The sequence below is a fragment of the Esox lucius genome, chromosome 17 (genome assembly GCF_011004845.1).
Source record: "Esox lucius isolate fEsoLuc1 chromosome 17, fEsoLuc1.pri, whole genome shotgun sequence".
NCBI classification, from domain to species: domain Eukaryota; kingdom Metazoa; phylum Chordata; class Actinopteri; order Esociformes; family Esocidae; genus Esox; species Esox lucius.
In genome coordinates this window covers 27,431,495-27,456,795 of record NC_047585.1, presented here as the reverse complement: position 1 = coordinate 27,456,795, position 25,301 = coordinate 27,431,495, and the positions used below count along the sequence as shown (strand labels likewise).

At 40.3% G+C, this 25,301-nt stretch overlaps 1 protein-coding gene across 3 annotated transcripts; it reads left to right on the top strand.

Moving 5' to 3' along the window:
- The first annotated feature begins 527 nt into the window (after positions 1-527).
- stat2 (signal transducer and activator of transcription 2) lies at positions 528-24,643 on the top strand. Of its 3 annotated transcripts, XM_013138247.4 has the most exons (25): positions 528-761; positions 951-1,037; positions 1,191-1,326; positions 1,589-1,736; positions 5,689-5,784; positions 9,988-10,080; positions 10,187-10,265; positions 11,852-11,931; positions 14,137-14,288; positions 15,049-15,207; positions 15,671-15,760; positions 15,887-15,946; positions 16,167-16,187; positions 16,292-16,385; positions 16,622-16,669; positions 16,780-16,863; positions 17,044-17,142; positions 19,707-19,845; positions 20,216-20,268; positions 20,350-20,444; positions 20,568-20,707; positions 21,689-21,877; positions 22,016-22,070; positions 22,285-22,385; positions 22,696-24,643. In XM_013138247.4, the coding sequence occupies exons 3-25, from the start codon at positions 1,196-1,198 to the stop codon at positions 22,905-22,907; spliced, it is 2,418 nt and encodes an 805-aa protein (XP_012993701.2). In that variant the 5' UTR covers positions 528-761; positions 951-1,037; positions 1,191-1,195; the 3' UTR covers positions 22,908-24,643. The 3 variants fall into 3 exon arrangements, with proteins under 3 accessions (XP_012993701.2, XP_019911221.2, XP_010879849.3); XM_020055662.3 differs by lacking the exon at positions 951-1,037 and having other exon boundaries at positions 19,710-19,845; XM_010881547.5 differs by lacking the exon at positions 951-1,037.
- The last annotated feature ends 658 nt before the right edge of the window (positions 24,644-25,301 follow it).

The following is a 25,301-nucleotide window of genomic DNA, read 5'->3' as shown; positions in this document are numbered from 1 at the left end:
AAAAGCCGAAGATTTACTTTTTTCTTGAAAGAACGTCAAAGGGTAAAGGTAAAACTTTAATATCGCATTTATTCACCATAGTTCTTAATTAGAGGAGATCGCGTCTGCACTGCACGCAAAAAAGGACTTTGGCGTATGCATAGCACGAAATTGTGAAGTGTGAACCCGTGTTATATGTACGCAAAGGGAAGAGAGTGGGTTGGTTTACCATAGTAACGAGTGTTGACCTTCCGGTTTCCATTGCTCAGTTTCGATACGCCATTCGTAACATTATTTCTTGTAAGTCTTTTTAGCGAGCCATTAGTTTCATTTCTTGCTGTTCTCCTGTTCGTTACGACCCCCTCTGCAAACCAAAATGCCTACTTCAATAGGCTATCCTATCTTATTGGCATGTGGTTTTAACCAATCATACTCATAGTGTTGTAGAAAGCACCAATCATACCATTGGGTACTTACACTGGTGGAAACTGGACTAACGTTCTACCATTTCAGCTCAGCGGATCCATGTATAACACGTTAATAAGAAACAAAATGGCGCCACGTTAAGTTGGTCAGAGACAACTTGAAATCGGAGGGAGGTGATTAGAATTTCGGAAATTTGTTATTTCTACTGAAATGAAAGTGACATCTGATGTTGATGGTGGTTTTAGGAGATATCAACGCCTTTCCTACAACATGTTCGGTTGTCAGAAACGCGAAATTCGTCGATTTTTGTTGAAAAACTACTGATAGCGCGTCTTCAACAAACGGAGCTACTGCGAGTGAGTGGATTTGCCAACACTAGTCGATTAGCATGCTAATAATACATATTATTTACTGACTAAGAAACTACTGGAGTAGTTGTGTACTGCAAGTTATTGCCGGGGTTAAAACCTCTACCTATATGTTTTAGTATTTCAATACATTATTAACAGTTTCTCAGAATGTCATGTGCCTTTTTTTCTCGACAGATTTTACAACCGAATGAACGGGTTCTTGAAACATAGTCAAAACCTCTTTTGTGACGGAGTTTAGAAAAAATAGTGTATATTAAAAAGGTACTGTGACTCTCGGTCAAATTGCCTTCTTGTTGTTATAGTCTTGTAACAGCTCAAGGAAGAGCGTCCCTGAGCAAACAACCTCATTGTGTGTTATGTACAAATGCCAGTTTTTATTGCTGGTGGCAAACCTGTCCGTGTTTGTGTACACAGCTAAAATGGCCCAATGGGAGAAGTTGAGGCAGCTTGACAACTTGTACCTGAAACAGGTGGATGAGTTGTATGATAAGGATGCCTTCCCCATGGATGTACGTCACTACCTGGCTTCGTGGATAGAGGGCCAAGATTGGTGAGGCAGTCCAACACATTTTTCACAATTGATTGTTTCAGTCAGTTTAGGAAAAACGTGTCAGATGTTTTTGGTAGCGCTACTTGGAGTGGGGTATATGCACATTTGCATTATCAATTTGATTGTATTTGTGTTTATATATCGTGTTTCTTATGTCCAATTGTGAATTAATAAAAATGCACAGATCCAAAGAATGCCCAGGAAAGAGGATGAGTGAGGTTGTATTGAGTTCCTAAACTCGTTTCCATGTTTTCACCCTTAGGGAGCGGGCAGGGCGAGAACATGACTTTGCCATGGTGCTATTCCAGTCTTTATTGGAGAACCTTGATATCCAGCATAGCCGTTTTGTCCAGGAAGGAGAGTCCTTTCTGTTGCAGCACAACATACGCCGCTTTAAACAAAACTTCCAGGTTTGTCTCTATGGGGTGACTGAATAGCACCTTGGCTTTGAGTCTGCAGTCTTGTGTTTCAGTCCACCACTAACATATTCAAGGTATTGATGAAGCAGCACTCTGTTAATGCAGAATTAAAATTTTCACATGTGTTTTTCACAATGTTCACACTGCATCTTTGCCTAGGGCTTGAGAGCCTCATAAGCCCAGGGCTAAGAGAGATTTTAGCCTTGGGCTAAGCAAGTGTTTTGAAGTTGGCTGGCGCCTCCTTAGTCTAGGGCTAGCTGGCCCAGCTCTGGTGCAGGGTTAGCACCGGCTTTTCAGGACTAGCCCCAGAATCACAGAGAGAAAACAAAAACGGTGTCATAGACAAAATCATAGAATGTTTATTGTCCAATCACAAAAGCTGCACTTTCACTTAATTTACATATGCGCTATATGTGGCCATTACCAGGGGCTACACTGTATTTCTGTTTTGGTCTTTTTTTTATACCAAACATTCGTTGTTTTAGTAAACTTTATCTTAATAAACAAAGTAGTTACTGCAGCGTGTTTTTGACGAAATCTAGCAATTATGTCAAAAGTATACAGGTTGACTAGTTACATTGTCTGCCTTATGTTTGTATTTCCATGCTGCGGTTTTTCTTTGCATAGTCTTAATGAAAAATGCCGACAGGGTGGGCATCTTGGTAAACAAATGTCAAAAAGTCATTAATTGTATCTTGGGAGAGTAAAATCGATCGCTTGTCAGTGATATACAGAAACATTATTCATATGCTAGAGAGAACAAAACATTTGTTGCTTGACATAGATAGAATGCAAAATATTAGCCCAGGGCTTAGGAATACTAGAGTGAAACCTTAGCCTATGGTTAAACCTTGGCCCAGGGTTAACAAACTCCTGTGTTAACACATGCTAAGCTGACCCAGGGCCAGTCTTAGAATGCGGCTAACAATGCTGTGTGAAAATTCCTTTAGATTTTTAACGTTTACCTATTGTAAAATGACCTCAGATATTAAGATAATCCTAGGACTTAGATATACTTCACCTTCAGTGTTTATCAGTAGGTTAAGTGTAGATAAATAGGGACATAACATTTCACCAGTATGCAATAAATCCCTTCTTGGCTCAGATTTCTACCTTCCATCTTTTGTAACTGTTGATACATCCTTTTTCCCCGCATGTAACTGGATAATCCCAGGGAATCTCAGACTTGACCCTAAGAAAAAGTAGGCCTATTCCTAATCTCGCACAAAGGAATTGCATATGTGCGGTTCCTTTAGTATTAGCATTCTTTGAAAATGGATTACATTTTTACTTAATAAAAATATTAAATGTTAGAGTTCAATCTTTTAGGCCTAGCTTGAGTACAAATGTTTTGAAAGAACCAATGAGGTTGCTTAGGAATCTGTTCTCAGCTTTTAGCCAGGAGAGAACATAATGAATGCCATCAACATGTACACTGGACAAACAGTGAAGAAGTAGGCATGCCGCTTTGTTCTGTCTTTTTGTCACACCCTACCAAACCACAGACCCATAGTCAAGATGAGGCATGACAAGCGCTTGTTTAACCTGTCTAATAGTGATCAGTCAGGAAATGAGCACACCTAATGACAGACACTGCCCTTCCCATTTTAGCTTAACTTTAGTGGCCCTCGAGGCAGAAAGGTTTGCCCTCCCCTGATCTAGGCAGTAAATGTTTATTTGATTCTTTGCTGAGTGCCAGGCCACACAATACATTTCAGTTTTAAGGGAAGACACACAGAGTATTGACCTGTTTTAAAAACAAAACTTCATTGTAGTAAAAATTGTTTACCTAAATAGTTTTTTTACTGTTCACATAATTGGCTTTGAATACTATTCTCAGGTAGGCTCTAGCTCAGCACTGCAATTGGTCATGTTAGATGGGACAGCAATCTTTTATATGCTTGTCTTTTTGTAGATGCACTGCAGGAGAAGGTTAAAATTGTATTCATTCACAAGGTACTTTGAAATTGTTTTAAAGTTAAATATTGATTACTGTTTATAACACTTCAACTGCAAAAATGACAAGTTAAGAAATGGTCAATGGTAATTTGAGATTAAGTAGGGAGCCAAAAAAGCTACTGCCTTGAGCCATTGTCATTGCTTGTTTTTTAATCTATTATAATTTTTTTCCTAATTGTTTTGGGATAAGAATTTCTTGACTCAAAGCCCAGTAGTACTATTGACCTCAATAGCAAATTTTATTCTCCTGTTTGTAAAAAACACATAATATGTCCACCATTAGCACTAGAACCACCAAATGCTTGCGCCAATTCGTAGGGCCATTGATAGGGCCTTGGTTTCAATAGGAGATACAGCTTTTTGTGTTAGCTAAATCATCAAATGTAAATCTAAAATGTCAATCGCATACACATCCAATCGTGTGAGTGATTTCACAATGGAAAACCGGACTCGACGCCTTGACAGCATTGCAGATGCTACAAAATTTGGGTGAGATGGAGTCAGATGGAGGATCAGAAATGGATCCTGAAATCGACGTGTCTGATTCTGATGATGAGCCGCCACCTCAAATGCATGAGCCTCCTCTCGATATAAAAATAAACAAATCAATGGTGATCACAAATGCCTCTGTGAGACAGTACTGTAAATTATCCTTTAATCATCCTTTTATTCTGCTAATCGAATGTAAATTTTTACATTTCGTTATTCATGTATGTCATGGTGTGGTAAGCAAGGAGACCAGGCGCAGGATGAACGGTGAAACAAAGGCTTACTAAGCTGAAAAGCGTAATGCCTAATACAAACGAAGGCTGAAACGGCTAGAACTGAGAAAAAGGAACAAGCACACTAGGCAAGAAAAACAATGAACACCCACGGACAACTAGCAGACAGTACTCCACCAGGGCAGTTATAGGCTGGGGTGTTCTGTGAATGCAGTTCAAGCAGTCAGAGGAATCGACGGTGGTGGCTAATAGGCCAGCAACAGGGAGTAATGTAGTCGAGCTTCCCCGGAGGGAGCCGTTATCATGTGAGGCACCATGACAGTGTAGGCTCCTGTTTATCATCTTTTGATCATCCTTTTACTCTGCTCATTGAATTTATAAATAAAAAACATTGAATACACTGCAATGTTTTTATGTGGAGAGGCTACATAACTTTGGATCTGTCTATTTTATTTCTACGAATCAGCTGTAGCCTGTGTTATTCATTCTTTGAAATGTATCGTGTTTATCAAGCAGCTGTGCTTTAGGCCTATGTACGACTATTCATGGGTATAGCCTTTGATTATTCCAAACTGGTCGATAATGTCTCTTATTTTACTTTGTACATCATCAAAATGAGATCCAAATGAAAAATACATTCTAATTGATTTATCTTTGAATAATTTAAGTGTAGTTTTCATTTTGTACATTTGTAGGGCCTAATAAACAAAAGAACATACTGTGTTCTTAGAAATAATAATTCTTCGTATTCTCAATAGTTTTTTTTGTATGATAAGACTTTCAATACAAACACATTTTTGTATTCCACAAACTTTAACCATTTTAAGCAAATTCTTTTAATAATGACCCACTGGCTGGCTGGTGATGAAGTGGAGGAGAATGTGTATGCTAATGACCCCGAACGGCATTTGGCTCTGGCGCGTACTAGGGGCCTGAAAGGCCTGGCGGTTCTAGTGCTAATGGATTTCTGTACTAGTCAACTGAACAGAGAAGGCAGTGCATGTTACATAAACATATGTAAGGTGACAAATTTTGCAGCTATGCTGAGCTCACTACGGGAAAAGGAAACTCCACCAAACTAGTTTAAATGTATGGAATCACTTGTGTGTTTTATGTAAATGTCCATTTGAATCTTAGTTCCATTATTTAAATTAAAACTCTGTTTATAGTCAGAAAAGGCAAACCTCTGAAAGCTTAAACTACCCCTGAAAGAAGTACAAATGCAACCCCTCTCACACTCTTGGCTTTCTGTCTTCCTACAGCAGTACCAGGAGAACCCTTACACTCTCGCCAACATCATCCTGTGGTTCCTGAGGAAAGAGAAATCCATTTTACAGAATGCTGAGCTGGCTGAACAGGTTAGAACCTCCTAATCGTTGTAAAGGAAATGTGGATCCTGCACGTACACCTGTCAAACCAGACAGACTGCAATGCTATTTAAAGAAGTAGAATATTCAGATTTACATTAGTTCAATTGTATTTGGAAAGAATGCTTAGGGGTTAGATAAGGAACAATAATTTTTTAACAAAGAACAGTGGTTCAAGTATTTACCTCCTATGGCAGGGCTCCAGATTACGACCAACTGGTTGTAAAATTTTTTTGTGGTGTTTTGAGTGACGTTTTTTGTTTGTTGCACCAGCACAAAATAAAAAAAAACAATAACAATAAAGTAAACCGAGCAAGGATGCCTAGATCATTGCGAAATTCAACAGGCCTGTATGCGGTTTAAAGTTCAGATCAGATAATTCTGGAAAAATCACCCTCCTGCTCAATCCAACGATGCTAAAGACAAAATATATGCTCTGTGTATTGGCATCATATTGGAACAAATATTTAAATATATGCCACTGTTCAACACAAAAGTCCATACTGTGAAAAATGAAATCTACTAAATGTTCTGAATTATTTACAAATGCAAAACAGAAAACAATGAATTGCGTAAGTATTCACCTCTTTCAGTCAATAATTGATACAGATATGAGTCTATTAGGACAAGTCTGTACCAGCTTTGCACATCTGGACACAGCAATTTCTATCCATTCTTTTTTACAAAATTGCTCAAGCTCCATCAAGTTGGATGGGTACACTTTTCACATTCTTAGTTGGACTGATGTCTGGGCTCTGATTGGAAAACTCCAGGACATTAACCTTAGTGTGTTTAACTGTCTTGGGATGTCTATCTGGCAATGATGGGATTTCAACTCTAGTTACCATGGTTGGCATATCCATCCATCCATCCATCTTCTTCCGCTTATCCGGGGCCGGGTCGCGGGGGCAGCAGTCTAAGCAGGGATGCCCAGACCTCCCTCTCCCCAGACACTTCCTCTAGCTCTTCCGGGGGGACACCGAGGCGTTCCCAGGCCAGCCGGGAGACATAGTCACTCCAGCGTGTCCTAGGTCTTCCCCAGGGTCTCTTCCCGGTGGGACGGGACCGGAACACCTTCCCAGGAAGGCGTTCCGGAGGCATCCGAAACAGATGCCCAAGCCACCTTGGAGGGACCATAAGGGGCCGGTGCGAAGTGGATCGGGCGGCAGTCGAAGGCAGGGGCCTAGACAACCCGATCTCTGGACACGGAAAAATGGTTGGCATATACTAAACTCTAATATACTGACTGTTTGAACAACAGGGAGGGGTTGGGTTGGGAACACGTTCAGCAAGGCCACTATCCTATGTGCCTGGCATTGTATGAGACAAACCTTATCACGCCCTTCAAACATGAATATTGCACATGATCATGTACCAACAACACTGTCATCTCATTCTTGTTTAATTACAATTATTGAAAATGTGTAACAAGAGTTTTTCACAATGTTCTTCCTGTGGCTGTGCTAGCAGCTTCTTTACATGTGAGGAAGGGTCCTAGGGAATAAACTAACCAACCTGGGTTCTTTCATCAAGAAACAAAAAGGCAAAGTCGGATGCAATGACAAATTATATTCTTCAAATGAAATCAAGATATCAATTCTCATCTGAGGGAATTCCGTATCTTTGCCGGCTTCTAGGGCCAGATGTCTCCAATGCCACTCGCCGGAGTAATGCGCTCATGTTGATCAGTGTAGCGTGCTTTGCGATATTTTGCCAGTGGACATTTCATGTATTCCATCGGTGATGCTGAACATCTGAGCAAGAAGAGTGTCGGCTATGATGTGCAGTTCACAAGGTGGTAGCTCTCACTAAACTGCTTGATGCATTTGTTGTGTTCCCTGGCCATTTAAGCGTTCTAAAGATCAAGTATGCTTTTTATGCGATCACAAGTAATTAGCAAAAAATACTTGGTCTATTTGTAATATGCATAGGCTGAGCCTAGGCAATATACATGAGAGATTTTTTTCCATAGGAATCCCAAAGGTGATTGGTGCGATTGACCGTACACATATCCTCATTAGAGCACCCCTGGGAGAACATGAGGGGGGTTGTGTGAATAGGAAGTCATTTCACAGCATTCATGTTCAGGTATTTGATCATTAAATTCATACAGGTAGTCCTACAACCTAGTTGTTTTATGGAGTAGATCTTAAATAATTAACAGTGAGTAATGGGTCTATTTCAGAGATGTAGCCCCTGACTATTTTACTTGTCCTTACATCTCAATCATACTACATATAAAAGTCTATAAGCAAAAAACTGTAGGTCATAGGACAAGAAAACAACTCTCAGAAATTTACTGACGGCAATACGCTGCCAACAAGCCTCCCTGTCTTTGTTGCCCGCCACGGTGTTAGATTTAGCCGTTAACCTTTTTTTTAAACTCCTCATATCCTTTCTATATTAACGTGCATACTTCCAGGAAAGAAGATGGAGCATGAGCCATTGTGCAAAAACTCAGCTTGCGTAGCCGTACGTGCCCCTTTTAGGCAAACACGCACAAACTCCAGTAAGTTAACACCGAGTCAACTAACAAACTTTTTAATCACTGTCAGAGTACCATTTATCACCACTTTAGGCAATCAGAGTTTGTCAACCCTGACCTTCCTTGATGACCCAGAGTTAAATCTGAGTAGGTTGAACACCCTTTGTAGTATACCGCTCTGGTTTAGGAGGACACCATAACTAACAATACATTTACAATATCTCTAATAATACTTTTATTTATTGAACTGATCTTTAGCCTATTCAGATGAATGACAACCAAATCACATTTTCAGTCGTGACAAAATTATTTCAATTGGAATACAAGGCAGGAGACAGAACCACGTAAATGATGAAAAAATAAATAAATACAGATGTTATATACAAGGAATAGAAATAAAAGAATCACATTGCACTAAACACTTTTTTAGAGGCCTTTAGTAAAAAAACATGCAGGGATTTAAATCAACCTGTTTAGCCAGTTGTTCCTTAGACAAAGAGGTGACTGAAAATATTTAGGTTTTTGACGCTGCAAGCACTTTACAACATAAGTATTATTTTTATTATTAGAATAATAGCGGTAGTAAAATACTATGTGCTAGCTTCTGCCCGGTAGTACTGTTCTCTCAAAATAACGGGCTGTGACAAATTAAAAATGTTGCTTAAACTAATTTTTGCCGGGCCACGTAAGCAGTGACGGCCAAGAAGAGCGAATGTCACTTACTGACTGACCGACTACCCTTTTTTTAAATTTTTTAATGGTTAGAGACGCAGGCTATGAAACAACAGGTCCCGCGTTCGAATCATGTCACAGTTAAAATAATATGCATTAGGATTTTTTCCAGATAGAGAGAAACTTTGCTGGCTACAACCTTCAGTAGCTACGTTATAGTAAGCCTAAACTAAAACTGTTTACGGTTATATTGCGACTATTTCTGGTGGCTTTTCAAGTACACATCCGTGCATGCTTTTTGTGGTAAGAGTAAGGATTTCCACAATTCTCTTGTCTTTTCACTTGACGTCACCTATATTAATTATTGTATCAATGTCATTCACAAATGAAAGAAAAATGAACATTGCTGTGCCATGAAATTAAGTAGCTTTGGCAGTGTAATCATCTTCAGTCTCTCTAGCAATTGCTCAGTGCTTATGACTTCCAGTTAGTAGGTTAGTAGATACTAGTAAGCCTATTACTGGCTAATAACCTTAAAATGGCCGGTTGCAAAAGCCATACAGGTCATAGACAGTATTTGCGGTGGAGGTAAACCTAATAAGAGGTTAGTTAAACACAATGCTTAGTGCCGTCTTATCACTTTTAATTGTGGGCCAGCTGAACTAGGCTTGCCTGGTTCCTTTTCAATTCTGTCATCAAACAGTGGACTTCTTTCTTGCGGGAGCCTCTGAGGCAAATTATTTCAAAACTGATGCATCTAGTAGCTACCACTTGTGCCTGTCAGTGCTGTAAAGTCCACTGCTGATTTGCTGTAACGAGGTCTTACACTCTGGCAATGTTTATTTTCTTGATATCGATCATTAAAAGGTTGCTAGTATCATATTGTTTTATTTACAATTACAGGAATGTCTCTGCTAACCGTGCATCGCCACTGGGTTATCCTGGATACTTTTGAAGAAGTACAATTATTATTATTTTTTTAAAGACTTTCAGCTTGTTGTCATCCTTCCTACCTTTCTTGACGTTCCGTCTCTCAGGTCCAGCTACTGCAGGTCCAGCAGGACCCCATGGAGACAGACAGCCAACGGAACCTTGAGCGTAGGATGGCAGAGCTAAAGAATAAAGTTCAGGTAAGATTCTCTGCTGAAGTCTGTTCATACAGGAGTTTTAATTGTTCACTAGAATTGCATGCTGACTGCTACTGGGAGTTTTGACAGTTTGTTTTTATTTATTCAGGGCATGGACCACACAGTGAAATGTTTGGAGGAACAGCAAGATGAGTTTGATTTTAAATTCCAAACCCATAACATGGAAGGTGAGCTCTTTTGAGGTCTTTCCTTTGTATTTGATGTGGTCTTAAGTGATGTTCAGTAGAGAATTCAGCAGGGGTGTCAAACCCTTTTGTGTTTTGTGTCAAAGAAAATATGAATATGGGGTAGGGGAACAACTCAATGTATTTGGGCTGTAATGGTACACATTTGTAACTGTACCGCACAGTATGGCTTGCTCTTCAGAGTTCGCACATGAACCCAAATTTACTTGAAAACATTCTGAAAATAAATAGCAAGCTGTGCTGTGTTAATTTGCCCTTGAATAAAATTGAAACAATAAAAAAAAACATGTATTGAGCTTTTGTGTTTAAATGGGAGCCTTTGAGAAGCTGTAGTCAAAATGATAATACTTGTTGGAGCTTTTCCAACTTGTGTGCCGCAATCAAGAAGGAACAGCTGCAGTGGCGTGTGTTGTTAGGCTATTTATAAACCAACATCGTAGAATCCTCCAGCTTAGTTTTAATCTCCAGTTTAACAGAATTGTAATTCCAGTAAACTGCTGTAGTGATTGACAGAGTTGTTGATGACAATAACTGTGTTTTTTCCACTTCTTGATGATCACAAACATGTTGACACTAGTTATTTGCTAGCTTCCTAGCGCTAGATTACACCTACGCCGCCATCACCACAATCGCCAGTAGCCGTTTACAGCTTTGACAATCAATGACTTATTCATTGATTGACACATACATCAAAGAATTTCTAATTTATTCTATAAATGCCATACATACTTTTACAACCTTTTTTTCAATATAAATTCTACTTAGGATTTAGTAGAAATTCCTGGAATCGGTAATAGTGCAATTAAAGCTATGACAATCAATAACCTATTGCTTGACATATTCACATCTAACAGCATATGATTTATTGAAAACAAAGGTCTTTATTGAAAACAAGTCTTTATTGAAAATGAAGGTTGCAAAACTATGCCATGCATTTATAGAATACATCAGATGTGGTTTGGGGTGTATATGTCAATCAATGAATAGGTTATTAATTTTCAAAGATGTTAATGGCTATTGGCGAATGTCTGTTGAATGTGCGAATATAAAACAAATTTTTCCTCTGTGTCATCACCCTTAGTCATCACCTCTGTGTCATCACCCTTAGTCATCACCTCTGTGTCATCACCCTTAGTCATCACCTCTGTGTCATCACCCTTAGTATCGCTGGAGCAATGCAGTAATGCAAAGAAACCACAGTTCGTCTCCCCAGTGCATTCAAGCAGCCCTTATGGAGCAGTTTAAACAGTCTAAAACAAATTACAAGAACAATCTCAGGTTGAGTTTTAGCACGGTTTCAGCAGACCGTTGGGCCTAGTACCCAGATGATTGTGAAACCATGTTTCCATATTGGACATCATTTTAAATTGTTTTCATCAGGCATTATGCATTATATATTCTTCCTGAAATGGTGCCAAGTCTTTTGCCGTATAAACTAAAAACTGTTTTCAAGAGTTGTTTTCCCAGTCAATTTCCTTCTATCTAAGAATGCATTAATGAAGTCTACAAGGTGACATCTGTAACCTCAGACTATGGTGTTTGAAGATAACTGGGGTTGTTTTGTGTAGGCACCACCAATGAGGAGCACAAAACTCAACAGCTAAAGATGCTGCAGACTCTTCTCAACAGACTGGACACCTCCAGAAAGGTACAGAGACAAACTACACCCTCTATACCTCTAAGTGTTTAGTACTGTCATATGTAAATTATAATTGGTGTATGTGAGAGTGTGTTGGAAGCTGTTCGATGGGAACTTTCCTGGAGAATCTAATTTGACACATCTGGTGTCATTGGTTTAAACCTCTTATAACTTGGGCAGTCCTGGTGGCCACATAACTGCCCACCCGGCAATTGTTTAATTAAAAGGCTGACATTGCCTTAAGCTACAGAATGTCTTGAAGCCATGTTATTCTCACTCTTTTTCATTCATTTCTTTCTGAAGCATGCTCAGTGAGAAATGTGTTTTCATTAGCTGAGATGTTCCTATACTAAATCCTGTGAGTTTTGATTGCTGCTACTGCTACAAGCTTATTGTTATTGGTAAAAAACGCTAATATTAAGGGATTTCTCCTCTGTACACTTGGAGTATCTGAACTGATACATTGGAAAAGGCTATTTACATTTGAGTCCTTTAGGAGAATCTTATCCGCCTTACAGTTAGTGCGAACGTTCAGGTACTGCATGTGCAGCCCCACTGTAGGAGTGTGTAGGGTGAGGTGACCAGATTTCTGACATGAAAACCGGGGACATTTCCAGTTTGGCCATCATTTTATCATTAAAATGTCCAATGTTATTACCTATGAAATACAAAAGGGGGAAAATTCTGGTTTAATGTATTTAGTTTAACAGGTACACTGGGATACACATAGAAACCAACTATATTACAGAAACATTACTAACAATACTTAACAACATAACAAGGAAATAAGATGATGAGATTGATAACTACATAATATACTTACACCAACATAATCTGTGTATTTCTCAGAAGAATGTATTTTCTTCAGGATTGCTTGTTACTCTTCTTACTCTCAACATTTTCTTCAGTCTTTCTCCTCTTTTCTTCACTTGTCTTCCTTTCCTACTCTCTACATTTCCACCTCACTCTTCTACACACTCCTCCCTTCACTCTTTTTACTCCCTTCGTTTTTCCTTCTCACTCCCTTCTCCTTAAATATATAGTACGCTATTAGGTTAAATACTTGGGTTAACAGATTAATGTTGCTTGCCTTATTTCTGTAAAAACATTGTTTGGAATAATAAATTGGCAGGCTTTGTAATCATATCTTTACCTTTCCTCGTCCATCTCCTTTACTCTTCTTCCTATCCAGTCTCCCTCCTCTCCACTCTCTAACAGAAAACATTATGCTAATGTTACAAAATATATTTTCACACTACTTATTATAATGCCAAACCACTAAAATCGTAATGTACAAATAAAAATGATCATGGTTAATTGTACATTCAATTAATATAATCTGGTTTTCAAAATAGCCCATCCACTGTGTGTTTTTAACATCTTTAAAAGTAGCTCTCATAATCAAAGGTTGGAGACCTCTGTGAACCCTTGTGAATAGTTTTATGCCATCTGTTTCTGGCCATAATTGTTGGGGTTAATTGTCCGCACTAGAGACAAACTACTACCCCAACAATAGAACAGTCCTCCTAAATGTATTTCCTTACACCTGATTTTTTATTTTACTAGCACATGCTCCTTGTAAAAAATGCCATTGTAGAGCCCTGTTATAGTGATATTACTGAAACTCCTGCCCTGCAATTCATTTATTCCTGATTTCTTAAGAAGTGAGTTGGAAGTGAAGGGAAAAAATTTATGTTGCCGTTTGGGTAACATACAATCACTTTGGAAGGCAACGGTCATTGCCAATCGGGTAGACCTGGTTTTTTTCTCCCAAATATCATAAGACATTCCTCCAAAAAAAGATTACGTTTATTTATCTTGTAAGATTGACAGGAAAGTGGTGAAAGATGAGGAGAGAGGTTATTCTGGAAGAGCAGTGTGTTGGCTTGGAACCTACACTGCAGCAATGCATGTGCAGTGGAGGCAGCCGGGCTAGGCCACTGGACTATACCAGGCCACCAAATGGCTGGACGAAACCAGGCCACCAAATGGCTGCACGATACCAGGCCACCAAATGTAATATCAGCGAGTGAATGACCACTCTAACCAAACTCAATAGCTGTTTGGGACTTCATAATTAGTTGGTTCTGGGTGTGTTGAATCTCAATCTGATGGTGGTTGGCTAGTTATAAAGTTGAATGCCAATCACTACATTATGCCCACTTTTCTTCATATAACATGGATTTCCCATTCCCTCCCCCCGCCACAATGTAGAGCATGCTGTCCGGCATCGGAGCGCTGCTGGACATGGCAGAGGAACTCCTGTGTGTGTTGGTGAGGGAGGAGCTGGTGCACTGGCAGAGGAGGCAGCAGAAGGCCTGCATAGGAGCCCCAGACAACACCTGCCTAGACCAGCTGGAAAAATGGTACAGTTCAGTTAATTGATCTACCTGACAAAAAACTGTCTGCTGTAACTCTGTTGAACGGTCATGACACCAGTCAGCTTGGCTCACAGTATTTCTGTTGAACGGTCATGACACCAGTCAGCCTGGCTCACAGTATTTCTGTTGAACGGTCATGACCCCTGTCAGCCTGGCTCACAGTATTTCTGTTGAACGGTCATGACCCCTGTCAGCCTGGCTCACAGTATTTCTGTTGAACGGTCATGACCCCTGTCAGCCTGGCTCACAGTATTTCTGTTGAACGGTCATGACCCCTGTCAGCCTGGCTCACAGTATTTCTGTTGAACGGTCATGGCCCCTGTCAGCCTGGCTCACAGTATTTCTGTTGAACGGTCTTGACCCCTGTCAGCCTGGCTCACAGTATTTCTGTTGAACGGTCATGGCCCCTGTCAGCCTGGCTCACAGTATTTCTGTTGAACGGTCTTGACCCCTGTCAGCCTGGCTCACAGTATTTCTGTTGAACGGTCTTGACCCCTGTCAGCCTGGCTCACAGTATTTCTGTTGAACGGTCTTGACCCCTGTCAGCCTGGCTCACAGTATTTCTGTTGAACGGTCATGACCCCTGTCAGCCTGGCTCACAGTATTTCTGTTGGTTTGCTTAAGGATGAACTACGAACAATCACTCTTTCCAAATAAAATACAAATAGTCTGGATTATAACTCCTGTGTATTTGACCTCTGACTTCTGTGACCTTATATGACCCTTATCTGACCTGTGGCTCTAGGTTCACGACAGAGGCAGAGTGTCTCTTCCAAGTGCGCAAGTTCCTGAAGAAGCTGGAGGAACTGATGGGAAAGGTGTCCTATGAGCGTGACCCTGTAAAGAGCCAGAAACCAGCACTGCTGAAGAGGGTGGACAGTCTCCTCACCAGCCTACTCAAAAGGTGTCTCTTAGATCATTTACAATACATACACATGCATCCACTCAGTGGACGCTTTATTGGATGCCTGACTTAGTATCAGGTGGGACGCCCTTTTGTCTCTAGGACAGCATGACTGTTTTGCAGTAAGAATTAAACGAAATGCTGGAAATACTCCTTAGGGATTTTTCTCCAAGCCGACCGCTGCAGATTTTTCAACCACAGTCTTGCCGCAAATCTCCAATTCCTCCTCATCCCAAACAAGCTCTATTGCATTGAGACCTTGTGACGTTCCTGGCCAGTGGTGGAAACTGAAGTCATTGTCATGTTTTTGGAACCAGCTTAAGATAATGTGTGCTTTGTTAAATGGCACATTGTCTTACAGGAAGTATCTATTTGTGTTAACAAGCAGGTTTACCTACTGTAATAAAGTTGACACACTGAAGAATGTTTGTCTCCCGTTTTTAATTTTTGTTTTTGTTTTCAGCGCGTTTGTGGTGGAGACTCAGCCCTCTATGCCTCAAGGGAAAGGCCCCTTAGTCCTGCGTACCAACGTCCAGTTCTCTGTCAAGACTAGGTCAGTACTTCAAACCAACTCTACAAATTATTATTACATTATTTACTAGCCGTATATAAATAATATTTCTGAAATTAATATAATCGCTAATGTAGATCCATTTAAAACTCAATTTTATCATTGTAGATTCCTTGTCAAATTTCCTGAGCTGAACCATGCCATGAAAGTCAATGTGTCCATTAACAGGTGAGGTGAAGTCAAATCATACATGAAAGATCACTTCCGTGAGCATTTCCTTGATTGTTTTGCTCCAGACGAGTTACTATACGTATTGATTATTGCTTTGCTTCTGCACTCAGCTTATGAGAACTTGTTCTTAAAATTGGCAGAAAATGAAGAAGGATTTTAGTGACCCTTCAAGACCAAAGTTTATGTGTGTTCCCTTCTGTCTCCTTTTCTGTTCTAGGGAGACTCCTCAGATAAAAGGGTAAGTAGTGACATTCTGGACTCATTCCAAATCTTACTGTAAAATGAAATCTCACATGCATATGACCAATATGCTATACAATCAATTACTGTCTTGGTCTATAGGTACAGGCTTTTCAATGTTCTGGGTACCAAAACTAAGGCCCTGAACATGGCTGAGAGTATGAGTGGAGGCATGGTGGCAGACTTCAGACATCTGGTGAGTTAATGAAGCAGCCTGACCTCTGCTGGTGGAGAAAGATGGATTGGTTGTTAGCTAAGCCTTGCAATGTGTAATAATTTACCCTACCTGTTGTGTAACAGTGCATCTGTGTACATCATAGTAATCCATCAAAGATTGATATCCTTTAACTGATTTGTAATGCAAATTAGTTTTATCACAATTGTTTATAGCCGAAATGGACTAACTGAACCTGATGTAATTGGTGTTTACAGACACTGAAAGAGCAGAAGCACGGTGGAGGGGGCAAGAGTATGCATGATGTGAGTTTCCCTCATCATTCTTCTACATATATCCACTGAACACCCAGAACCACAGACCATTATCAACAGCTGTACTTGAGCCCTTTGGTAATGAACCTCTCTGCCCACAGCTCTCTCTCAGCGTCACAGAGGAACTTCACCTCATCCATTTTGACACAGAGTTTGTTCTGCATGACATGACTGTCTCTTTGGAGGTGGGTCTTCCTGTGATTCCCAGTGCCCTTATTGGCTATCACCTAGATATTTTTGACTGACAATTGGTTTCCTAGATTGGTCTTCTATAATGAACGTCATTAATGTATTGAGATTCATGTTTCAGTTTTCTGTCCATCATACTTATGCATGTCCCTTTGTCACCTGCATCCCACTCTTAGACATCATCCCTTCCTGTGGTCATCATCTCAAACTCCAGCCAGCAGCAGAGTGCCTGGGCCTCTGTCCTCTGGTTCAACATGCTGTGCACTGAGTCCAGGGTGAGTCCAGTATACTGTTCACCAAACAACTGATGATGTCTACCATTAACAACAACTTAGCCTACTTTCTGTATTCAAAATAGTGCATAGTCATATGAAAAGGTAAGTGCTCCCTGGTAAAATCTTATTTTTGCCGGACCGCATAAGAGTGAATGTCTCTTACTGAGTGAGTGCCTGACTGATTGACTACCCATTGTTAAATGGCGTAGTGGTTGGAGACTCGGGCTGCCACGTAGGTGACCGGTGTTTCAATCCTCACCATGGACAAAATAAATTCTAGGATTAAATTTAGGATTTGTTCAGGATAGGCTAAAACTTTGCTGGGTACAAGCTTCAGTAGCTACATAATAGTAAGCCTAAAATAAAACTTTATGGTTATATTGCGATGGACGAACTGCACTGGCAACCAACACATTCCTCTTGATTGTGAACTTGGCTTGCCTGGTTCCTTTTCTTGTTTTGTTATATATTTGGACAAAAATTCCTAACAACATTCACTGATTATTTAACTTTATTTAATAAATCATACAAAAATAACTTTGGAAACATTCATGAGATTAAAATCAACAGAAATGCCATTTCATAGTCCGTTAAGCAATAAGTACACCTAGCTTCAATAGATGGTTTGTCCGCTTTGACTGAAATAACTTAACGGTCATGACCCCTGTCAGCCTGGCTCACAGTATTTCTGTTGAACGGTCATGACCCCTGTCAGCCTGGCTCACAGTATTTCTGTTGAACGGTCATGACCCCTGTCAGCCTGGCTCACAGTATTTCTGTTGAACGGTCTTGACCCCTGTCAGCCTGGCTCACAGTATTTCTGTTGAACGGTCATGGCCCCTGTCAGCCTGGCTCACAGTATTTCTGTTGAACGGTCTTGACCCCTGTCAGCCTGGCTCACAGTATTTCTGTTGAACGGTCATGGCCCCTGTCAGCCTGGCTCACAGTATTTCTGTTGAACGGTCTTGACCCCTGTCAGCCTGGCTCACAGTATTTCTGTTGAACGGTCTTGACCCCTGTGGAGCCATTTCTTGTAACTGTCTATCAGTCTCTTGCATTGTTTCAAGAGGAATTTACACTCCAGTCTTTAAACAACTGCCTCAGCTGTGTCATTTTGAGGGTTTGAGAGCTGTCTCTGTCTTTTTTTTTTTTCTTCCCTTTTTGTGTTTTTAATCATTGTCCTTTGCAAGATCCATGTTCAGTTCAGCTTTTTAACAGATTGCCTTACATTAACAAAGCATTCTCTGGTCCAATATCAAATGGTTGACTCAATGATGCCAAGTTGGCCCTGAGGCAGCAAAGCAGCCCAAAACCATAATGCCACGCTTTCCATATTTTACGGTTGGTCCAGTGTTATTCGGTTTTGTTTTTGCCAAACATGGTGCCCGGCATTGTGGCCAAACAACTCCTCCTCGGACATATCTGTGCAGAGCAGTAATATTTTTGGTCTATACCCAGGTATTGTCTGGAATACGTTGTCTATTTTTTGAAAACAGGGGTGTCTTCTGTGATGGAAATTCCAATGTATCGACACTCGGAGTAGGGGACACAGAGACAAAATGATCTTTGTACATTATAACCGTTTTATTAACTATTATGCACAGAGACTATTATGAGAGACGCGTCAACCGCTTACACACACATAATCGTCTGAGGAGTCTCTAACTCCATACATGAACAATCCGTATTTATTACAAAAAAGGGGTGTGGTAAGTTGTTGCCCATCGGTCTCATGTCAATCAAACACATGCCCTTTGTTCTATCACATGTCCTGGGCTTGACACAAGGGACATGGTGTCTTCCCTCATGTGGTTAACTTTCTCAACCCTTAAGGGAAACTTAAAGCATCTAGACAACCTCCAGGTCGGCTGATGATTAACCCTACAACCTACTGTGACCAATCAAGAATGACCCCTAAGACATATTCCAGATCCCTCTCTCCTACGTTCATAAAGAACAGAAAGGACTGACACCCTTCTTTGTCTAGGCAGGAGGACATGGCCCAAATACCTAATAACCCTCTGATATTATACAGACGTGTGTGTCACAATCAAAGTAAAGATCTACATACCAGCCAATAGAAAGACAGACATTTCTCAAATGCACCTTAGTTCAAAATGTCCATAACACTTCCTTCCTGACCTCCCATATAGGCTAGGTTTGGCACTTTCTGACTGTTGACTCGTGCCCTTTGACACAGAGAGGCCTGTAGATCCTTTGATGTTACCCTGGGGTTCTTAGAGAGTTCTATGAGCATGTTTCGGTCAGCTCTTGTCCTGAAATTTTTAGGATAATCTATGTAGATTGCCAGTAATCTGGAATTTTCTCAATTTGTAGATGATCCGTCGGACAATAGAATGATGTTGTTTGGAAATGGCTCATGGGCATTAATCATCTTCTGATGAACTTGATAGGTCTTTTTCATTTTGGCGTTTTGTAGCCACGCACCCATATAGTTTACACCAAACCAGACTTAAAGGTAGGGGTGTACTAAAGGTTTTAGAGTTTTTGTTAATTTACTGCTTGTTTTAATTGTTGATTTTGGATCTCCCTATGTGTTTCAGCAGAACTTAATTTTCTTCGCTAACTCTCCCGTGGCTACGTGGCCCCAGCTACGCGAAATGTTGAGCTGGCAGTTTCTTTCCTCCACCAAGCGGGGTCTGGACACTAAACAGCTGGAAATGATTGCCTTCAAACTCTTTGGTAGGGCTTTTCCTCTTCTCTATAGAGATGTACTAGCTGTGCTAGCTCCTCATTGTGTCAGGTGTGTTTACAGTTCAATGTCTTACAGTTACTGAAATGTACTGTAGCTGTTTTGTCGACGCTAGGGATGTGACTAATGGGGAGGTTTTGCATTACGTTTTCCCATGCGTTTTTCTATTGGTTTTCCTTTCTACCAATCTTTTTTTCTTTTTTTATGCTGAGTGTGTTGTTGGTTTTTGTCATGACAATGTCATTTAACCAGCAAATTCCTGCTGTACTAGCCTCATGCTTTACTAATGCTCACACCTCTGGGCAAAATTTTGTGTGTGTAAGGGTAGGTTAGATAAATGATTGTTTTCTGTCCCATCAGGATTGCAGCAAAATTATGATGCCTGCACAGTCTCTTGGAGTAAGTTCAACAAGGTAAGGATATTTTCACTGGTTAGCTCTTTATGATGCTGACAATGTCTGATGCTGTGCCAACTTTAGTTACTCCTGTTGCAGGAAAATGTTCCTAAAACCCACTTCACTTTCTGGGTGTGGTTTGATGGGATCCTTGTAATGGTGAAGGCTCACTTAGAGAACCTGTGGAGGGATGGGTATGTCTCAGGAAAAACACTACAGTTCTGAGATGGACTGGCAAATTGTTTCACAAAATATTGAGATTTTCTTTCCTCATTTGTTTTAATTAGTAACACATAAAGCACTTTTTTTCTCTACAGTTCTATCATGGGTTTTGTGAGTAAAGGCAAAGAGAAGGCCCTGCTGAAGAAGAAAAAGAGGGGCACTTTTCTGATTCGCTTCAGTGAGAGCATCAAAGATGGAGGCATCACCTTCTCCTGGGTGGATTATTCCCCCACTGGTGAGAGGAAATGATCAGATTTGCGTTGGACAGTGGGGAAGGATTTCAACATTACATTTCAAATGTAACAAATGTGGATATTAGTGCCCGCTTTTGAAGGAGGGTGTCATCTTCTCAACTCTGTATGCAGGGGTTTTCCTGTCTGAAGATTAGGTAAAGGTTGTACCCCAACTCCCGCTCCCCCGCACACATCTGGCTACACACTTGAAAAAGACAACTATTATAGTGTTAAATCTGTTCTGTTGTCCATGCCCACTTGAGCAGCTAATGCACACTACAATGTCCACCCAGATGGCAACCAAAATACAAGCAATATATTTATTTGTAACATACTAACATGTTACATATTTTCAGAAAGATATGTAATCACTCATCAGCTTTATAATTAATAAGTCATTATTATTGTCTATTTTCATTGTTATGCAGTGGGCTGTATTGTCTATTTTCATTGTTATGCAGTGGGCTGTATTGTCTATTTTCGTTGTTATGCAGTGGGCTGTATTGTCTATTTTCGTTGTAATGCAGTGGGCTGTATTGTCTATTTTCGTTGTTATGCAGTGGGCTGTATTGTCTATTTTCATTGTTATGCAGTGGGCTGTATTGTCTATTTTCATTGTTATGCAGTGGGCTGTATTGTCTATTTTCATTGTTATGCAGTGGGCTGTATTGTCTATTTTCATTGTTATGCAGTGGGCTGTATTGTCTATTTTCATTGTTATGCAGTTAGTGTTTTCCCCGTCCTTGCCTTGACTCCGCATTGTCACATTTGCTGCAGTGTTTTGATGGCATTTTATGTTTGAGTGCTAAATCATGTTTTACAATGCAGACACAGAGGCGGTGCGAGATTTGCGGAAGGTGGTTGCCTTTGAGTTTTAAATGCAGGAAAACCCCTGGTATCTCTGTATTACTATCCATGCCCCTTTAACAAGTAGTCTACTACCCCATGATCTCTGTCTTCACATCCTCCTCTTCCTCCTTCAGGTGAGCCTGACATTCGCACGGTGCAGCCCTTCACCAAGGTGGACCTTGCACAGATCCCTTTCCATGAGATCATAAGAAATTTCCAGATTCTGGAAGCGGGGAATGTTCCGGAAAACCCTCTTCTCTTTCTCTACCCTGACACACCCAAGCAGGAGGCCTTTGGGAAGTATTACTCAGAGAAGAGTGGAGGTGAGTATACCAGGGGGACATTTTGTGTTTGGTGCTGTCCATTAGTTGAGTATTGATTAACAAAAATGTAAGAAAATGTATATAGATTCATTTTAGAGTTGATTGATATTGATCTGAAGAATTTACCTTTCTTTTCAGTTGATAGTCCATATTTTAAGTACATCAAAACTAAGCTGATCGTGGTCTCTAAGGAGTAAGTATTATTTTTTATTTTTTTACCTTTATCTTGTCCAGTCATAGCGTGTGTGTTATGAGTGACCTGAGAATCCACACATGAGCCTACCTCACAACCTCTGACCTATTTGACCAGGGGCCATTTTGCTGTAAAGCTTTAGCTCCATTACCATAGTTGTGGATACCTAAGGGTCTGGTTCTGTGTAATGGTTGTTTATTATTGATTACTGTAGGAACATACTAGAGGCTAAGTCACCTGTGTATTCTGACGTTACGGATGTTGAAGGCCTGGAGACAATGAACCATATGGAGGTTCTGTCTGAAGAGGCCGCTGGTGAGTCACAACGCCTGCCAGTGAAACCACCAATCAGGGCCGTTTTACTTTTTTCTCATCAGACTGCAGTTCTACAATCCGTTTCCCACATGACACCAACTGATACCAGATGCATGGTCATTGCTGTGAATTGTACATCTGTCGCTGGGTTATGTTCTTTCAGTTACAATGGGATGTTTGAGCCTACTGCTTCCTTATGGAGTTACCAAACTCTGTTTCCAAAATTACCCCTTATTTGTCACTAGAAGAAATAACTTATCAATGAGTTCAAACTACTGAAACAGTAAACTCTGGTCCTCTTCTTCCTTAGGTCTAAAAAGTGAGGATCCTATGTTTCAAGGACTTCTCCTGAGTCCTGACCCAGGCCCCATGCTCTCTGGTGACATCAGTCCGGAGGAACTGCAGGAGTTCCTTAACAACCCCAGTGTGTTTGACCTTGGTGATATACACTCTGACGACGACGCCTTCTCCGAGGCGGCTCTACCCAGTTTTTTCAGTACCGCACCGCAGCCCTGCGAATGACTACTGAAATGGCATCCATACACCATGTCTAACCATACGATATTCTACTTCCTGCTGTAGAAGCAGATACCCATACCAACTAAGAAGACAACCTCTGTTCATAATTTATGAAACTGTTACCCCTACAATTCTTAAGGCCCTTTTTCACTAGAATATATTTTCAGAAATATATATGGAAAAATAAGAATAATTGATCCACTAAATGATTTTGTTTTGTACATTTGCTGAAAAAACATTGCTCAAGTCCAAGCATGGTTGATAATGTGAAGAAATATTTGAATAATGAGTAGCCTGGGCAAGTGTAAAGATTCTCTAAGCTTTTCGCCAGACCAATGGCAAGAATCGATGTAGTGGTACTGGCAGAGAGAACAGCAACTTGATGAGTAAATGTGCACCCAACACACCACACCTGTATATGAGAATAGTGATCATCAATTTCGGTGAGCTGATTTCCATGGTTGTTAACCAAAATGAGAGCTCATCTCCCCAGGGGTTTTCTATAGCAAAATGAAGAAATCTCCAATGTCATCTCCCAATAACCTTTTATGTAAACATTTGAAATCTGTGTAGAAATGGGCTACATTAAAACCTGGCTTAATTATAAGGGTGATCATCAGCTTACGTGCTGGGGTTTTCACACTCTAGTTTCTGGAGTTCACAGAGAATTATGCGATTATTGTCTGGGGCCCCTGGATGATAGATACCAGATGTTTGCTGTACGGTACCTCATATAGCGCAGTACCATTCTCTGTGTTGTGATCTTTGTTCAGAGTTAGTCAGCACTTATGTGTTGTGTTAAGTTTCTCAAGCCCATAATCTTTCATGAGGAGATTCCAGGGGAGAAGGGTAGGTCTTGGGTCAAGCACAAATTCTTACCCACAATCCTCTAGCATTAAATGCTATGTCATGTAAATTATCATTTGTAATAAGGCATGTTTTCTCTCTGGTTAACTGTCTCATAGTGTAAAAGGCCCTTACTAGTACAACCTTCACCAGCCTTGAGCATGCCTATTTAACCGCCTAGTTATTTGGTACATTGTAGTCTTGGTTTTAACAACATATAGAAATGTGCCAAAAAAGTTTTTTTGCACTAGTCTGACATTACTTCTGAGAAGACAACATATGTGAATTCAAATTTTTATTGAATCCTTTGCACTATGTCTTTTTGCTAGATGCAGAATGTTTTATTTTTTAGCAAAAGCAATGAATAAGGGACAAAACAAGCATCTGAACCCCATAACTGGAGTGACCGGTGTCTATAGTCTACCTTCCACAGATTTCAAGAACAAGTGAGATCCAAGTCTTTGATTCCCAGGTTGTTTCATTCAAGGCTATCAGACTGTACCACATGAATCATGCTTTTATAATTGTTTGGGATTTATGTTTTTTTTTTTTTATAAAACTTACCTAATGATTATGAATTCAATACATTCATTGATTCAACTCAACAAATCACAGCACAGATTACGGGGTGCCTTTTTTGCTCTCTGCATTTCTATATACCATTGTTCAAAGTGAAACATAACCACATACAACCTGTTGTCATTGTTGATGTCTTTTGTCTGCAACAGGGATGCTACGTAGCTGTCCAGGATTCACATAGCTCCTCTACGCAGAGTAGAGGAGCTATTGAAAAACACCATATGTATCATCTCTCAATTTATGTATAAATCTGTATCTTGAAGACAGTTATCTAATGATAAATGCGATAATAAAATGTCTTTCCTGCTCTCGCCCTGAAGTGTGGCAGTATTTTTCATATCAAAATCACAGTGATTTGTCTGTATTCTGTTCAGCTATGGCAGTGACAGATATGAGAGAATACCATTAGCCTTGGATGAGACAAGATCTGAAAAGAAAATCTAGTCTAGCCGACTTGCACAGTACATCACTGAATCTGTGCTATAATTGCGACCATTCCAATAACCATAACAAACAGTGATTGGCCCAGGCGTGGCCACGTGGGGTGCAGGGATATGGGTGGGAGGGAGCCCCTGTCCCCCTGCCGGTTGTGCTGAATGTGAAATGTAAGCAAAGCCCAAGTCAGTCTGCTGAATGTGAAATTGAAGCAAAGCCCAAGTTAGTCTGCTGAATGTGAAATTGAAGCAAAGCCCAAGTCAGTCTGCTGAATGTGAAATTGAAGCAAAGCCCAAGTCAGTCTGCTGAATGTGAAATTGAAGCAAAGCCCAAGTCAGTCTGCTGAATGTGAAATTGAAGCAAAGCCCAAGTCAGTCTGTATCACAGAATCTCAACTAAATGTTTTAAGATGTGTAGCACATTGATAAATACTGTCCCATCCATACCAATATCACTGCTATGTTAAAATGTGTACCATTACGACTGCTATGATTACATCCATACCAGTATGACTATTATCATTACATCCATACCAAT

Bases quoted from the DNA above. Each gene is read 5' to 3' on its own strand.
- stat2 (XM_010881547.5), top strand. From the start codon at position 1,196: ATGGCCCAATGGGAGAAGTTGAGGCAGCTTGACAACTTGTACCTGAAA. The intron at 5,785-9,987 runs GTTAGAACCTCC...TCCGTCTCTCAG, and splicing joins ATGCTGAGCTGGCTGAACAG to GTCCAGCTACTGCAGGTCCA. The intron at 22,386-22,695 runs GTGAGTCACAAC...CTTCTTCCTTAG, and splicing joins TCTGTCTGAAGAGGCCGCTG to GTCTAAAAAGTGAGGATCCT.